The 17,928-nt window shown below is 39.5% G+C and overlaps 1 protein-coding gene and 1 pseudogene across 4 annotated transcripts in view; both read left to right on the top strand.

Annotated features, from left to right (window-relative positions):
• LOC104590815 (cullin-4-like) overlaps positions 1–17,928 on the top strand; it is an 86,467-nt gene that overhangs the window by 16,930 nt on the left and 51,609 nt on the right. For all 4 annotated transcript variants that reach the window (XR_734172.3, XR_016084047.1, XM_010249568.3 and 1 more), the window contains exons 4-8: positions 5,096–5,276; positions 5,467–5,589; positions 5,705–5,992; positions 17,496–17,621; positions 17,823–17,924. Coding sequence is in view for 2 of the 4 variants with exons in the window: in XM_010249568.3 (XP_010247870.1) it covers positions 5,096–5,276; positions 5,467–5,589; positions 5,705–5,992; positions 17,496–17,621; positions 17,823–17,924 (820 nt within the window). In the remaining 2 variants the exon portion in view is untranslated. The remainder of the gene's footprint in view (positions 1–5,095; positions 5,277–5,466; positions 5,590–5,704; positions 5,993–17,495; positions 17,622–17,822; positions 17,925–17,928) is intronic.
• Positions 7,213–7,353, top strand: LOC148801638 (U6atac minor spliceosomal RNA; annotated as a pseudogene).

Below are 17,928 nucleotides of genomic sequence, written 5' to 3'. Positions count from 1 at the left end.
ATCGTTGAGATTTGTTTTGCAAAATATATTTTATATGAGATATAAAAGTATATATATTATGGTTTCTAAAATGTTTGCAAAAGGTTTTAATTCCCAGGATCTATACAAGCAGAGAGTGCAACATTGTTCCTTGCAGCCGAGGGAGAGGTCCTCTCTTGTCGGGCAGTGTTTGATCATTATGGGCTGAGAGGTTAAGTCTAAGACCATTGAGGGTAATACCTGATGGGCTAATCTTGCATCTGCCCACAGTCCCTGGGTGTTACAAGGTGGCTTGGCCCAGGGACCACTTAGGGTAAGTGTTGGGCCCATAGAGCCCATTTGATGGGTTTCAGGGGGTGCACTGTCCATAGCAGTGTATTCGGCTAGGCCTTGTGACAAAGGCTAGGCTGAACCCATGTGGCTGATGTGTAGATCAATGCTTGGGTCCCACGCCATACAAGGAAGCCCAACTGGGCAGCAGTTAGGAAGGTTAAGTGAGCACATAAGCTTAATGGGCCTAAAGCCCATTTTGAACTGGACTTATTTAATAAGTTAAATATGGGCGAATTCTGAGATGGATCAGCAGATAGGATAGGGACTTGACCCTATCCACTCAGAGAGTTTAGATGTAAATGTGATTTGGATCTGGAAACCTCCTAATAAGATTAGGAGAAGGTTGATCCAATCTACAGATAAGATAAGGGTTTATCCTTATCACCTAAAGAGATGTTTTGATCCAAATAAGGTTTGGATCAGCAACTCTTAATTGGATTAGGAGTTGATCCTTTGGGGTTACAAATAAGGAGGGGGCGACAGCCTTTAGAGAAGACATACTCACATCCTCTTCAGAGCTGAAATCACAGAAGAAAGATTTCTGCAATCCCTGCAAAGATCTTTCTTGCCGCCTCCTTCCTGCAGCCGCCAGACATTCAGTTCGATCTCCAGTTGTGGGAGAAGTCAAGATTCGATCTTGACATCAGTTCTTTGAGAAAGAATTGATGGGAAGCTGTGCTCACGTGCCATCCTGCTGTTTCTTGCGAAGGACAGAATTCTTGGAGAAGAATACTGCTGATTCTGCTCCATCCTGCACTGTGCCATATTCAGTGGGAGTAGTCTTTAGATCCTCCTTGGGCGTGAACCCTTCGTTGGGAGATATTATTTCTCCGTATCAGGTATAATCCTCTCCTACTCTTTTTGGTTCAGATCTGGTTCAGTTTATGGTTCAAGATTGATCCTTGAAAATATGATTTTCTAAATAGGGAATGCGATTCCCAGTTTAAGGGAGAGAAAAATTTTTGAAATTCGCCCCCTTTATTCCGCAAGTTTTGGGCGTCCATACGATGGATCTCTCATCCCTTCATCGATTATGATACTGCACTAGGTGTCGGATTGGGCTGTCTTTGATATGCCAATCAGTGAGATCCTTATAAGGGGTCAAAACCTAGGTATGTTGGGACAGTTCGAGAATTAATCTGAGTGGGTGATCATAGTGACAGGTTCAGCCCCTTTGTCGGACAAAGGTAATGATCGGGGATGCACTCTCTCTGATGGAAACCAAGACTGCCGGTAGCTGATTTCAATCGTTGAAATTTGTTTTGCAAAATATATTTATATTCGGATATACATATATATATTATGGTTTCAAAATGTTTGCAAAAGGTTTTAATTCTCGTGATCCATGTGAGTAGAGAGTGCAGTACTGTTCCTTGTAGTCGAGGGAGAGGTCCTCTCTTGTCGAGCAGTGTTTGATCATTAAGGGCTGAGAGGTTAAATGTAAGACCATTGAGAGTAATACCTGATGGGCTAATCTTGTATCTGCCCACAGTCCCTGGGCTTTTATAAGGTGGCTTGGCCCAAGGACCACTTAGTGTAAGTGTTGGGCCCATTAGGAGCCCATGTGATGGGTTTGAAGGGGTTCACTGTCTGTTCAGTGAATTCGGCCAGGTCTTGTAACAGAGGCTGGGCTGAACCCATGTGGCTTATGTGTAAATCAATGTTTGGGTCCCATGCCATACAAAGAAGCCCAACTGGGCAGTAGTTTGGAAGCATACTGAGCAGTAAGAGTTCATGGGCCTAAAGCCCATTTCGAACTAGGCTGATTTGATCATTTAAATAAAGGGGCGGATCTGGGATTAAATCAGCAGATAGGATAGGGTCTTACCCTATCCACTCAGAGAGTCTAGATCTGAATACAAATTTAGATATGGAAACCTCCTAATAAGATTAGGAGAGGGCTGATCTAATATGTAGATAAGATCAGGGTCTGCCCTTATCACTTAAAGGGAATTCAGATCCAAATATGATTTGGGTCAGCAACTCCTAATGGGATTAGGAGCTGATCTCTTCAAGGTTATAAAAGGAGGAGGGGGCAGCAACCTCTTAGAAGATCACATACTCACTCTCAGAGCAAGAGTTACAGAAGAGAGAACATAGCATCACTGCGCTATTTTTCTCTCTGCCGCCTCCTTCCTGTCGTCGCCGCCACACTGCCAGTTCGATCTCCTCTTTCAAGCAGGAGCGATCAAGATTCTGATATGAAGTTGTGCTCACAGCCTCCAGCGAATTCTTGTGAAGGGTTTGGTTTGTTGGACGAACACTGCTGATTCTGCTCCAACATTCACTGTGTCATATTCAGTGGGAGCGGTCTTTGGAGTCTTTTTTTGGGCGTGAACACCTTCGTTGGGAGATATTGTTTCTCTGTATCAGGTACATCTCTCTCAATTCTTCTGGTTTTAGATCTGGTTCGATTTAGGGTTCAAGATTGATCCTTGAAAATGCAGATTTTCTAAAACAGGGAATGTGATTCCCAGATGAGGGGAGAGGAAATTTTTGAAATTTCGCCCAACCTTCCTGCAGGGTTCGGACATCCCTATGATGGGTCTCTCATTCCTTCAATAACTTCATGCAGTCGGCTGTTCTAGGGCTGCATGAGAGTACTTCTAGAAACCCTAGCCACTGCTCTGATACCAAGTAGAAAGTTTGCTGAATTAAAAAATATGAAATAAATGGAGTTTCTTGAAGAAACAAGGAAGAGAGAAGGAGAAGAAGAGAAGTTGAAAAGAAAGGAGAGCAATAATCTGGCCGCCCCCTTTCACTTGTTATTTATATTAAAAATAATAGAGTAGTACAAAGACAACTATGCCCTTATAGGGCGGCAAGACATAAAACAGCATATATAAGACACAAAAACATAATAAAATTTGGACTCACATAACTACTGTTGTCCCCATCTCCTATCTAACAACTAACATAAAACATCTACTCATAAAAAACATCATAAAACTGAATAATTTTCAACAGAAGAGAAAGGTTGAAAACCGAACGTTTTTATTCAATTTTCAAAAAAAATTAAAAATATAATATATAATATCATATATATACAATATTATATAAATATATATTACTGTATATATTATAATATATATATATATATATATATATATATATATCGGTCAGTTCGATTAACTGCCGGTTTTTTGAAAACACCGAACCAAAACCGAACCAACTGGTTCGGTTAACCGATTTTTCGGTTTGGTTTCGGTCGGTTCGATTTTTCAGTTTCTTTTGCTCACCCCTAGCGATAGGGGGGCACCTTGTCGCCTAGTCACCTAGACGATGGATTTTTTTAAGTAAAAACATGCATCCTATGGTAGTTCCCTAGGTTCCATAATCATATTTCCTTAATAAATATCCATAATTTTCATAAGAAAAGTATAAACTTCATGTTAAAGTATAGAAAATCAACATATTCCAATATATTCATGAGAAGAAAAAGAAGAAAGAAAAAAATTTAAAAAATATAGGGGCTGAACCCCTTTTTCTGTTATAGGAAAAGAAGAAAAGAAAAGGTGGAAGAAGAAGTAGAAATTAGTATATAAACACACAGAATTAGTAAATAAAAATAAGAAAATGTGTTGATTGGACAACATTTTATGTTCTTCCTTGCTTATTGGTTCAGGTTTTGAAGTCGTTGAGGGTTCAATACAGCGTTTAGCAATGTTTGTGTTGATTAAACCCTAACAAATAAGAAAATAATAAAAAGAAATTTGTATATAAACACACAAAATGAATATTTTAGTTTAAAAATGTATTTTATAATTATAACATCGAAATATTAAGAATATAAAAGTTTTTTTATAAAAAGCTATAGAAAACTACTTGGTGATTAGGCGAGGCGAGCCTCCAAGGGCGCCTAGGCGTTGCCTTGGCAACTATGCCAGTGATGTATCCCAGCAAACTTCTACTTGTAATATGAAGTTTTTTTAGAGATAGATCACTCTTTAAAGTTATACTCATTTAGTTTCACATTAGTAATTTGTAGACTGGGGAAACTAGGGTTTTCTATGTTCAAAAACCCTCACTTGGTCTATTTTCCTTTGAGGTTACTTCACTTGAGTTTGAGGATGACATTTGACCTTCCAAAACTCAGTTGCTTTAACTTCAGTTCTGCTGTAACTTACAGGAACACAAACAGCTACCTTTCAGCTTCGGTTCAGCAGTTTTTTTATGCTGAAACCCTAGTTTTCCACTCGCCTGAACTGCATTCATCTACAGTTTTGCCCAAAAAAGAGAAGGCCTATCAACTCCCTGTTTTGCCAGAGTGTCTGCCAGTCCATTTGCTGTCCTTTTGGTCCACTCAAATGTAGAGTTAAATTTCTTGGACAGTAGTTCAAGAAAGAGTACAAAGAAAAATCTGCCCCTGATTAGTGGGCAGGAAGAAAAAAAAGAAATTACATATTAGAACAGTAGGGCCCAGGCCCATTAAGCCCAAGAGAGAAACAAAACAGAAAAAAAAAACATAAGAAATAAAGCCCAAGCCCACAAACTAAGTCTCACAACAAGGACATATGTTACCTTCCAAATAAAGATTTCTTGGGAAGGAGTAATATTATTTGATTAATTGATAATATCTTAATATTGTTCTTAAAGATTGCGGATTTTGATATCAATTTCTTCATTTTTTTAATCTCCCTGGCTAATATTGTTAAATATGTGAGCCCAGGTTGATAGATGAGAAATCATTATCGTTTTCCAGTTCATAGCTCATGGTCTTTCTACCGAAAAGATCGTTTTGATTTGACATCTAATGCACAGTTTTCTGTTTTTGGTCTATCAGATTAGGCGAAGCTATTGATAGGACGCTTGTTAACCATCTTCTGAAGATGTTTACTGCTCTAGGAATCTATTCAGAAAGCTTTGAAAAGCCATTTCTTGAGTGCACATCTGAATTTTATGCCTCTGAGGGTGTAAAGTACATGCAGCAATCAGACGTTCCAGATTACTTGAAGCATGTGGAGGTGCTTTGTTATTGATTTCTTTCTTGCTCGTGCCTCTTATTCTTTTGTTGTTTTTGTTTCTGTTGGTTCCTAGCTTCTGAATTGTGAATATTATCTTGGACCTGTTGCTATTCCGAGAATGCTCTACTTGTTTGAGCTAATGTTCTATGAACTTTATGTATCAATGAATTAAGGCAACGCATGCTTGCAGCTAAGGTTGCATGAAGAACATGAAAGATGCTTACTCTATTTGGATGCAAGTACAAGGAAGCCACTGGTGGCTACTGCAGAAAGGCAGCTTCTTGAGCATCATACCTCTGCAATTCTTGATAAGGTTGGATCATGTTAGACTTTACAATACTCTGTTCAATTGTTCAATCATCTTTTTCTTGTTTGGAAATTCCAATGTAACTTCTTTTACCGCTATATGTGTATCCTGATCTTTTCAGGGATTCGCGATGCTGATGGATGGGAATCGCATTGAGGACCTTCAAAGGATGTATTCACTATTTTCAAGGGTTAATGCCCTTGAATCTCTACGGCAGGCTCTTAGCTCTTACATCCGGGGTACTGGGCAGGGTATTGTAATGGATGAAGAGAAGGACAAAGATTTGGTGCCTTCTCTTTTGGAGTTTAAGGCTTCTCTTGATACAATATGGGAAGAAAGCTTCTCCAGAAATGAATCATTTTCTAATACCATAAAGGATGCATTTGAACATTTAATTAATCTTCGTCAGGTTTGTGTTGTCTTAACAGACTTATCTTGTTCAGTTGGAAATATCATATGTTTTACCTAGTAAAATGGTAGAAAATAGGAAAACAGTAACATCAACATTTAGTTATGAAGATGAGGTTGAAAACTTAAGAGGGTTTGGGCAGGGATTAGAACCATAACCCTCCACAGTCATAGGTTTAAAGAAGATGCCTAGTTGACAAGGTTGAGATATAGAAGGTTCCACATATTGAGTTAGAGAAAGCCCAAAAACTCTGCTCATTGCTTTGGTATTCAATAACTGATAAATAATATCCCAGAAACCAATGAATAAATCAAGAGAATTAAGAAGAGAAAAAGAAAGAACAAAGAATGATAAGAAATGACATGAATGTTATATATTGCATAGAAATAGATTTTTTTTTGATAAGTATAGCACAAAAATAGAAATACCCAAAATTATAAGTGTATTTTTTTCCTGAGATCAGAGTAATTATTTTATGTATGATTAATTGGAACAAAACAAGAAACAGCCCGGCTAGTATTGACAACAATGGCAGGCCAGGGGAGTAAAAAGACAAAATCAAGGAGTTATTCTTTGCTCCTTTTTTTTTTGTCCTTTTCTATTCAACTCATTCCATTTAGACAAAAGGAATTGGAACTGCCGATAAATTTTGTAGATATGTTTTAGTTACAATATCTAGGTTTTATTGAGAAAGCAAACAAGGAGGAGAAAAGGAGATGAGAAGAGAAGAAGAGAGAAATGTTCGAATGGAGAATAGAGAGCTACTGTTCACTCTCTCAAACTTGGAATTTTATACTATTAAGAGAAATTACAAGTAAGCCCTCATATAGGTGCCCAAATACAAGAGAGCACCCAAATACAAAGGAACAGAAAGACAAAAATACCCTTGCATCCAAACAATCTCAACACTCCCCCTCAAGCTGAGCATATATATCAATCATGCCCAGCTTGTCTATGTTCTTGGCAAACTTTGGATGATGAAGGCCTTTAGTGAGACAATCAGCCAGTTGGTCTTCTAACCTTACAAAAGGTAGGATGAATTCTTTGATTAATTGGACAAAAGTTCAAAATGGATTGCTCAGTTTGAGGTCCAGATTTCTTTTTGAAGGGAAAGTAGAGATAATATAATATAAAGCCAACAGTAAAAAAATCATGTACATAGAGGTTCCGTACAAAAGCTTAGACTGTGCAAAAGATTATATGTTACCGTGAAACAAAAAGGGTGTGTTGAAAGAAGAGATGGTTGGCATCTCTTGGGATAGGGATGGAAACAGCCTTTGGTCATACGACTCTTACCTGTTACTGCACATACTGTCAACCAAAAGGTGTAAGAAGGACCCAACACCAGGCTATTGTGTTTTAATAATTGGCCCAGTGGCCCAGTCCAATGATGGAAAGGCAATAGAAAAAATGCAAAGAGGATTTTTATGGAGCATTAAAGGGTTGGAGAAGAAATGCCATTTAGTAAAATGGGACTAGGTGTGTAGGGATAAGAAAGATGGTGGGCTTGGGATAAGAAGGATAAGACTTTTTAACAAGGCTTTTTTGGGGAAGTGGTTCTGGCGGCTGGGAGAGGAAAGAAACTCTTTATGAAGGAAGGTGGTGGCTTGCAAGTATGGGGTGACAGAATTTGGGTGGGATTCAAAGGAAGTTAAGGCTCCCTATGGGTTTATGTGTGGGAAGGAATCATGATCAGCATTTCTGTACTTTGTTTCATTCAAGGTGGGAAATGGAAGGAACATTAGATTCTCAAAGGATGATTGGTTGGGTATTGGTAGGCTGTTTGATTTATGCGCAAGATTGTGTATAGGCTCAGTAGGTAAAATGTCTCTATTGCTGATTGCTATAGTGTGAGACAAGGAAGAGTGGTTTGGTCCAAGGTTTAGGTGCCCCCTTTTTCATTGGGAGATTGAGTGTGTGGGCCTATTGACAAAACTACAGTCAATGGAAATCCAAGTGGAGAAAAGTGATGTGAGGTGGTGGGAAGAGAAAAGGAATAGTGTCTTTCCAGTAAAACCTTTCCTTTCTATATAATGCTTTGGTGAGGCAGGTGGAGAAATCCAATGGCAGTGGGGTTTGGAGAAATCTTGTACTTCCTACAGTGGAACTTAGACATCATTCTTACTCAAGATCATATAAAAGGAAGGGGAATTCCATTGGTAGAGAGATGTTACCTTTGCCTAGTAGAAGAGGAGAGTGTGAGCATTTGTTTATTGACTGCTGTTTTTCAAAGTATGTTTGGGGGTATTATTTCAGCCTTTTCAGCCTTGATTTGTGGAGACCAAGGTAACCTCAAGAAATTTTTGATAGATGGCCTGTGCTAGGGCTGTCAATGGGTTGGAACCTGGTAGAACCGGTCCTGAACCGACAAGAAAAACCATGGACCCGGAACCGAACCAGATCTTATAGGGTCTGTAATTTTGGACCCAGATTGGTTCTTGGTTCCCTGTGAGAAGAAGAAGAACTAAAAAAAACCTAGGGCTAGCAAACTTCCGATCTCTATCAAGTAATAGAGATGAATCACAACCAAACTATAGATTTTTCTCTTGTAATTTTGAACAAGACAAAAAATAAACTAATTTCAAGCATGAGACATACATGTCAGTTGCCACACAGCCACACTGTTGCAAAGCTTTGTCATAGCTATTGCCTAGGATTCCACTATTTGGACTCTACCAGTCGTTGTTGCCGCTGCTGCCTCCACCAGTAGATGTTGCTGCTACTTGTGGATTGGCACTCTTAAGTTCACACTCATAGTCTAGTACAGATTAGAGTTTGGTTTCTTTGAGTTCAATAGATCTAAGACCGAGAGAGGATTGATATTGAGTGAAATTATGAAAGGGAGAGTGAGAGTGATTGAATGAAAAAGTGAAGAGATTAAAGGAATAAAGGAGAAAGGAGAAAGGAGAAAAAGGGGGAAAGAGAGGAGAGAGCATACCTGATGCCTGAAACTTGAAGACTTGGAGGTTGGAGCCGATGGTCGATACAGGAGAACTGAGAAACAGAGGGGGGGGATGAAAAGTTTTGGCATTTTTCTTGTTTTGTCTTAGGGTTTCATTTTAAAAATTAGTGAATGATCTTTTTGGACATTTAGAAATTATAAATATTATATATAAATCTATTTAATATATTATATATATGCATCGGTTCGGTTCTAAGTCGGTTCGGGACATGGCAGAACTGGTCCCAACCCAATAATAATCGGGACCAACAAACAGGAACTGGAACTGACCCATGGGTGTAAATACTGGAACCAGAACCAATACAATCGGTTCAGTTCCGTCAGGTCCATTGGGTTAGACCTGACTCATTGACAGCCCTAGCCTGTGCTGAGGAAAAGTACAAAGGCGAAGATAGTTTGGAGTTGCATTCCATTTGCTATTTGCTGGGAGATTTGGAAGGAAAGAAACAGAAGAATTTTTGATGGCCAGTTAAAATGCAGGGATCAAATTGTTTTCTTTTGTGGAAAAAGGTGTAGGGATTGGGTCTTGCTTCTTCCAGAATTTGAGGGAATCACAAATGAAGAATTTAATTGTAGTTTTTGTACTGTAATAGATCTAGATCTTGAGAGATGAAAGACTTGTACTTTTTCTTTTTATTTTGTTTGGAGTGATCCCTCAGGGTCAAGTCATGAATATAGCATGTAGACCAGTGGCAGACAACTGACCACCTATGCTGATGTGAAATAACTATTTGAAGATTCTAGGAAATCTCCTGTTTAGAAAAGTAAATGAAATTGTTTAAGGTAATGTGGATTTCTAAACCCGGGGGGGGGGGACTTTGACTACTCCTCTCATCTTCCTCCACCAAATCATTCCACTGACTCAGCCATTCAGACTTTTGGACATCTGACCACCGCTACTCTATGCTCTCACGAGGTGAAGAAAGATCAAACTAGGAGGCATGGGGAACTTCCTTGAATTGCTTCTGCATTATCAACCAAGACCAAGATATGAGGTATCCCATACCTTGGATTTTCTTAGAAGCACTTCATCAGAGCTGAATTTGTTCTAAAAACTGCAAGAATTTCTTCCACGCCAAATTGTCCATAAGACCATAGAGGGAAGCATTGACCCTAGTACTTTGCTCTTTTTACCAAGTCATTAGGATGCCAACTTATAAAAAGCTACTCCAAAGTCTTGGGAAAGCACTACTCGATCCTGAAAACACAAATGAAATAAGTCCATGGAGCTGACTAATATGGCAATCCATATTGGACAGATCCATTCCTCATAGAGTTTAGGTATGAATTGATATTTGCCCAATGTTGCTGACAACACTATAAAAAACTGCATTGGAGGGTATAGCAGGACACATGATTTTATTACTGGAAAGGACCATGGTGGCCTGTACTACTGGAGTTAAAACTTCTGAAAAAGGAGTATGATCTGTAATTGCTTTGTAGTAATGTGGCTACTACATGATTGTTTGCAATTAGAGAAACAAAACAGTTGACAAGAGAGTTGAAAGCAAGCTTTAACTAGTTACCAAGATTAGCTAATCATGTGGCTGATGCTTTGGAAAGACAAGGAGCAAGGATTAATTGAATCTTTGAACCGGACCAGATTTTCAGTATTGCTCTGGACCATGGAGATTAATGGTTAAAACTGGAAAGTTACACCCGACCCCTAGACTCGATTATGATACTGCACTAGGTGTCGGATTGGACTATCTTTGATGTACCAATCAGTGAGATCCTTAGCGGGGGTCAAAACCTGGGTATGTTGGGACAGTCTGAGAATTCATCTGAGTGGGTAATCATAGTGACATGATCAACCCCTTTGTCGGACAAAGGTAATGATCGGGGATGCACTCTCACTGATGGAAACCAAGATTGCCGGCAGCCGATTTCAATCATTGAGATTTGTTTTGCAAAATATATTTTATATGAGATATAAAAGTATATATATTATGGTTTCTAAAATGTTTGCAAAAGGTTTTAATTCCCAGGATCCATATAAGCAGAGAGTGCAACACTGTTCCTTGCAGCCGAGGGAGAGGTCCTCTCTTGTCGGGCAATGTTTGATCATTATGGGTTGAGAGGTTAAGTGTAAGACCATTGAGGATAATGCCTGATGGGCTAATCTTGCATCTGCCCACATTCCCTGGGTGTTACAAGGTGGCTTGGCCCAGGGATCACTTAGGGTATGTATTGGGCCCATAGAGCCCATGTGATGGGTTTCAGGGGGTGCACTGTCCACAACAGTGTATTCGGCCAGGCCTTGTAAAAGAGGCTGGGCTGAACCCATGTGGTTGATGTGTAGATCAATGCTTGGGTCCCACGCCATACAAGGAAGCCCAACGGGGCAGCAGTTAGGAAGGCTAAGTGAGCACATAACCCTAATGGGCCTTAAGCCCATTTCGAACTGGGCTAATTTATTGAGTTAATTATGGGGCGAATTCTGAGATGGATTAGCAGATAGGATAGGGTCTTAACTCTATCCACTCAGAGAGACCAGATCTGAATGTGATTCAGATTTGGAAACCTCCTAATGAGATTAGGAGAAGGCTGATCCAATCTGGAGATGGGATAAGGGTTTACCCTTATCACTTAAAGGGAAGTCTGATCCAAATATGATTTGGATCAGCAACTCCTAATGAGATTAGGAGGATCCCTTTAAGATTATAAAAGGAGGGGGCGACAGCTTTTTGACACACACTACAGTTTACTGCAAGTCTTTAGAGCTGAAATCACAGGAAGAGAGAATTCAACATACCTGCGAAAATTCTCTCTTGCCGCCTCTTTTCTGCCGCCGCCTTACCTGTCAGTTCGACCTCCATTCAGTGGGAGAAATCCAGATTCGATCTTGATATCAGTTCCTTGTGAAGGGACTGATAGGAAGCTGTGCTCACGTTCCATTCTGCTATTTCTTGCGAAGTACTAGGTTCTTAGAGAAGAACACTGCTGATTCTGCTCCATCCTGCACTGCACCATCTTCAGTGGGAGCAGTCTTTGAATCCTTGCTTGGGCGTGAACACCTTCGTTGGGAGATATTACTTCTCCGTATCAGGTATAATCCTATCCTACTGCTTTTGTTCAGATCTGGTTCAGTTTATGGTTCAAGATTGATCCTTGAAAATATGATTTTCTAAATAGGGAATGCGATTCCCAGTTGAAAGGGAGAGAAATTTTTGAAATTTGCCCACCTTATTCCGCAAGATTTGGGCGTCCATACGATGGATCTCTTCATCCCTTCACCTTCAATCTCCACATTTATCAAACTCAATTCACGAGCAATATGTACCCCTTTCAAAGCAGCAAATGGTTCCACCCTAGTGGAATTCCCCACTTTCACTGGGCTAGAGAATAAAGCAATGATATTTCCTTCTTTGTCTCTCAAGTCTCAGAAATCAGGTTTCAAGAGGAGAGAAGAGGAAGACGAAGGTGGCGACAACTAGGGTTTAGAGAGAGATTTTCGAAAATAATCTCCTCTTACACCCCTAATTCCATTTCATTAAGTTAAACTTTAGTAATTTACAAAGAGGCCCCTGGTTGGGCAGAAAATAAAAAACATAACATAAGAAAGAATAAGAGCCCATATTAAGGCCCATTACAGAAAAGAACATAAAAGATAAAAAAAAGATAAACAACCTATGGGCCATTCGGCCCATCTTCTCTACACTCCCCCTCAAGCTGAGCATAGATGTCAATCATGCCAAGCTTGCCAGTATCATGCTGAAGTTTAGCCTTTGGAATGCCCTTGGTGAGGAAATCAGCTAATTGTCCTTTAGAAGCGATGAAAGGCAGACACACTTCTCCATAAGTCTCTCTTTCTCGAAAGAAGTGTCTGTCAACTTCAATATGTTTGGTTCTGTCATGTTGCACTGGATTGTGAGCAATGTTGATGGCAGCCTGATTATCACAGTATAACATCAATAGCTTATCATGCTCAATACCCAATTCCTCCATCAAGGATCTAAGCCACAATAGTTCAGAAACTCCATGAGCCATAGCTCGGTATTCAACTTCGGCTTAAGATTGGGCTACAACTGGTTGTTTGTTACTTATCCAAGAGACAATATTACCTGCCACCAAGCTACAATATCTAGAGGTAGATCTTCTGTCATCAATATTTCTGGCCCTTTCAGCATCTGTGTAGGCTTCAAGTTTCATATGACCATGCTTAGCAAATAGAATTCCCTTTCCAGGGGAACCCTTCAAATAACACAGAATCCGCTCTGCTGCTGCCATGTGAGTGTCCCTAGGAGCATGCATGAATTGACTAATGCAATTGGCAACATATGCAATGTCTGGCCGAGTCATGCATAGATAGAGAAGTTTTCCAAGTAGCCTCTGGAAGACTCCCTTATCTTTCAACAATATTCCATCTAAACCAGAGAGTTTATGACTCATATCAATAGGAGTAGCAACTGGTCTAGCACCCATCTTCCCTGTTTTAGAGATCAAGTCAAGTACATACTTTCTCTAAGAGATAAGGATTCCATCTTTGGATCTGGCAACTTCTATGCCACCCATAGAAGGTAAGTGGTAAGGCCCCCACACATCAGAGTGCACAGTATGGAATGGAGAAGAAGATCTTTTATTACTCAAAGGATAACTGCTTCTACAATGTTTTGACAACTCACACGACTCACAATGAAGACTGGACAAACTAATTCCCTTAAACAGTTCTGGGAGGAAATGACTTAATGCAGAAAAAGAAAGATGACCCAAACGAAAATGACATAACATGACTCAACTGATGGACTCTGTAGATGTAGACCCAAAAGCAACTTTTCCAAGTTGTCCATGGCTTTGTCCAGGAGTGTCCAACAAATATATTCCATTCGCCTCATGGCCACTCCCAATCACTTTTTGAGATTCCAGATCCTGAAAAACATAGTAGGAAGGAAAGAAGGTTCCATAGTAGTTCAAGGACTTAGTTAGGCTACTTACAGATAACAAATTTGTATTTAGCTTGGGTACATGAAGAGCAGAAGGAAGTACCAAGGAATCTATAGCCTTGATGGTTCCCTTGCCAGAGATAGGCGCAAGAGAGCCATCGGCTAGGGTGATTTTGTCACGACCAGGAAGTAAATCATAAGAAACAAACAAAGTGGAAAGGCTAGTCATATGATCAGAAACACCAAAATGAATAATCCAAGGGATCCTACGATTACTTGAGATAGTTGCATGATTGGCAGAAGCCCGTATACCTAATTGAGCAAATGCAGAAGAGCTTGAATTTCCTGGAGGGTTGGAAGAAGAGGCCACACCATCTAGGTGACCGATCATCCTTCCAAACTTCTCATACTCTGCCTTCATAGCTGCTAACTACTCACTAGCAGTCATCTCTTCAGTTAGGCATCTGTCTCTATCTGGATCAGCAGCAACATTGGCACTCCCTGCCTTCATATTATCAGACTTCTTTTGAAACCGAAGAGGAAGAAGCCCAGGATGCAATTTCCAACACTTGTCTTTAGTGTGCTTTGGTTTCTTACAAATAACTTCTTTCTTCCCTGAGTTACTTGGAGTCCCTGTAACTCCCTTGGGTTTCACTCCCATATTAGCAAAGTGATCATTTAGACTAGCCCCTTGAACCTGGACAGGTCTCCTGCTTTGTTCACTACTTACCAAGGCATAGGCTTGAGACAGTGAAACACTATCCTTGGATAAGATATTTTGCTTTGTGATGTTATACTCTGGATTCAGCCCTGTTAGAAACTCAAACACCCTGTTTCTCTTAACAAGTTTCCTGTAGGTCTCAGCATCATTAGTGGTGTCCCGGGCTACGACTTCTGTCAAATCAATTTCTTGCCATAGAGACTTCAATATTGAGAAATAAATAGCTAAAGGTTTCTCCCCCTGTTTCAAATTCTTCACATCACTCAGCTTGTAAGCCCTGGCTACATTTAATTTCTGGAAATAGGTTTCAACAACACTATCCCAAATTTGCTTTGCTGAATTCATCCACAAATAGTGTTGACTAATCCGCGGTTGCATTGAGTTCACAAGCCATCCAATAACAGTATAATTTTCTTGCATCCGTTTTTCATATATGGATCATCTTTCGAGGGATATGAATTTTTACTACAGATCATCTTCCGAGGGATATGAATTTTTACTACAGATATAATAACAGTATAATTTGCCTCTACTACAGATATGAATTTTTACTGATTGTGACCAATCCAGATAATTAGTTCCATCTAGTTTGACTGTGGTCACAACTAGTAGAGAGTCTACAGAGGCTCTCGGAACCTGTTCGGATTCAGCAACATGCTTGTTTTCAACTTTTGAAGGGTTCATCTTCTTAATATACTTCGAAAATAACTTCTAACAACTTCGAATAACAACAAATGAAGGCAGAAGAAAAATTGTGTTGTGAGTCAACCTTTATGCGGCCGTACCTGCTACTTGCATCACACCCAGAACCTGGGAGAAACAAAGAAATCTCAGCCGCTCCTTGTAGACTTCACAGAACACCAATCCACTTGAATCGATCTTCAAGATGAATGATGAGAAGACTTTTAGTCATTGAGCGCCAGGTCAAACTCCCTGTGGGGCCCACAATCAGATTTCTCTAGAAAATTAGGGTTTTGGGCAACGCACTTGAATTTGTCAGGAGGACGACAAAACCAGTCCCCTTCTCTCCAAAAGCCACTAACAACTGGGCTGAAATAGGTTTCTTTAACTATTCATCCAATTCAGTTCTCCATACACACTATGTACGGGAAAAAGGAGGTGAAAAAAAGAAATTGTTGAGCTTGCTCTGATACCAAGAAGAAAAACAGCCTTTTGAAAAGAAAGGACTGTTTAAAAAGTTGCAGAAAATCAAAAGAAAGTGGCAGAAATCAGGTTTCAAGAAGAGAGAAGAGGAAGAACAAGGTGGTGGCAACTAGGGTTCAGAGAGAGATTTTCAAACATAATCTCCTTTTACACCCCTAATTCAATTTCATTAAGTTAAACTTTAATAATTTACAGAGAGGCCCCTGGTTGGGCAGAAAATTAAAAACATAACATAAGAAAGAATAAGAGTTCAGATTAAGGCCCATTACAGCAAATAACATAAAAGATAGAAAAAGATAAACAGCCTATGGGCCATTTGGCCCATCTTCTCTACAATAATCAATAAAATGTTAATGATTAATAGAAAGAAAATGAGTTAGTTGATTATCCTAGACTTTTTGCAATATCATTGCAGCATACAATATTATTTTGTCAATTCTCAACAGCATATCTCCATATGTTGTCATGCTTTGGACCTTTGGTAGGTGTTGAAATGAAATGCTGTCTCTAAATGATCATTAACAAGTCCTTGCGCCCCCAAGAGGACGAGTTCTATGGGCATGCAAAGACCAAATTCCTTGGAAATTCAGACCTTTAGTGAGAATGGCTCAAGCTCTAGGTGCTGATTTAAATGCCTCATTTAATAGGTGCCTAGGAGTGCCAACATGTTGGCTGATTTTCTGGCTAAGGATGGGGTGGGGAAGGTTTGTTTAGATACGGGATGCCCAGGACTGGGCTAATTTGTAAAATGTAATCAGTTTCTGTCTTTTATTTTTGCTCTGTTGTCAGTTGTGGGTGGCCTCTTGGGAGGCTCAGCAGTGTACACTTTGTTTGGATGTATACTTTGTGTGCAGCTTGGCATTGAATGATTATTTTGGCTGTATACTTTAAAGAGCAATAAATATAGGCAGTACAAGCATTCCCACAGAAGGCACAGGGTGCTACCTCTCACACATATAAACAAATTATCCCTGTTTACCTATTGATTAGCTAAGACATCTGCCATTGCATTAGCTGATCTCCTAGCCCAGGATATCCTCAAATTCATACTTCTAGTAAGCCATTTAAATTTCTTCATCTCATCCCTACAGTGCCAAATTATAGACTATGGACCCTTCAGCCATCCTACCACCAATTTTGATTCCCTTCAATCTCCACATTTATCAAACCCAAATCTGTACCCCTTTCAAAGCAGCAAACAGTTCCACCCTAGTGGACTTCCCCACTTTCACTGGGCTAGAGAATAAAGCAATGATATTTCCTTCTGTCTCTCAAGTCTCAGTGCCTCTCCTATTCTGGAGAAGAGATGGGCATGACTATCTCTTATGCTGTTTTTTGGTTTCAAAGGATCCTTTGGAATTCTCTTATCACATTGAGTGCAGTAGTAGAGATTTCACGAGAGAATCATTTACAAGCAATTCTTCTACTAGCCTAAAAATAATATGAAGTGCCTTGTAATTTTTAGGTGTCAGGGATGTGGTAGTTTTTTAGTTCATCAATGCTTAAAAAGGCCATTAGTTACCCAATGTTGGTCCCAGATGTAGTCCTAACCTTTAATGTTTTTTTTTTTTTTTCTTTTCTTTTTGCACAATGGGGTCTAGTTTGTCAATGTTTATGAGGACATGTGTGACCTATTTGCTGGTGGTAGGCAAATTATTAGAGTTCTTTTTTTTTGATAAATAAATTACTAGAGTGCTTTTGCAGTAATTTTTTCTTGATTTTCTTATTTATTTCTTCCACTCAAATTATATCACATTTTGTTATCTTGAATAGAACCGCCCTGCTGAGCTGATTGCAAAGTTTCTGGATGAAAAACTTCGTGCTGGTAATAAGGGTACTTCTGAAGAGGAGTTGGAGGGCACACTTGATAAAGTTTTAGTTTTGTTCCGATTTATACAAGTAAGTTACTTGGACATATTTTTTGACTTGAAGGGAAGCTATAGAGTTGTTGCATGGGGATGCTATTTTTTCTATATCTACATTTGATGCTTTTTCTTCAGTTGTGATTCATCTTGCCTGCTTTTCTAGTTAAGTTATTGCATTTCCATACTTTTAGGTACTGATAGCCATGTTTAATATTTAATCTCCTTATAATGAAAGGGTAAAGATGTATTTGAAGCATTCTATAAGAAGGATCTTGCAAAAAGGTTGCTGCTGGGAAAGAGTGCCTCCATTGATGCTGAGAAATCAATGATATCTAAGGTAA

Source organism: Nelumbo nucifera, chromosome 3 (genome assembly GCF_055504915.1).
Source record: "Nelumbo nucifera cultivar China Antique chromosome 3, China Antique-T2T, whole genome shotgun sequence".
Classification (NCBI taxonomy): Eukaryota; Viridiplantae; Streptophyta; class Magnoliopsida; order Proteales; family Nelumbonaceae; genus Nelumbo; species Nelumbo nucifera.
The sequence above is the reverse complement of the archived record's forward strand: the minus strand, read 5'-3'. Positions and strand labels throughout refer to the sequence as shown.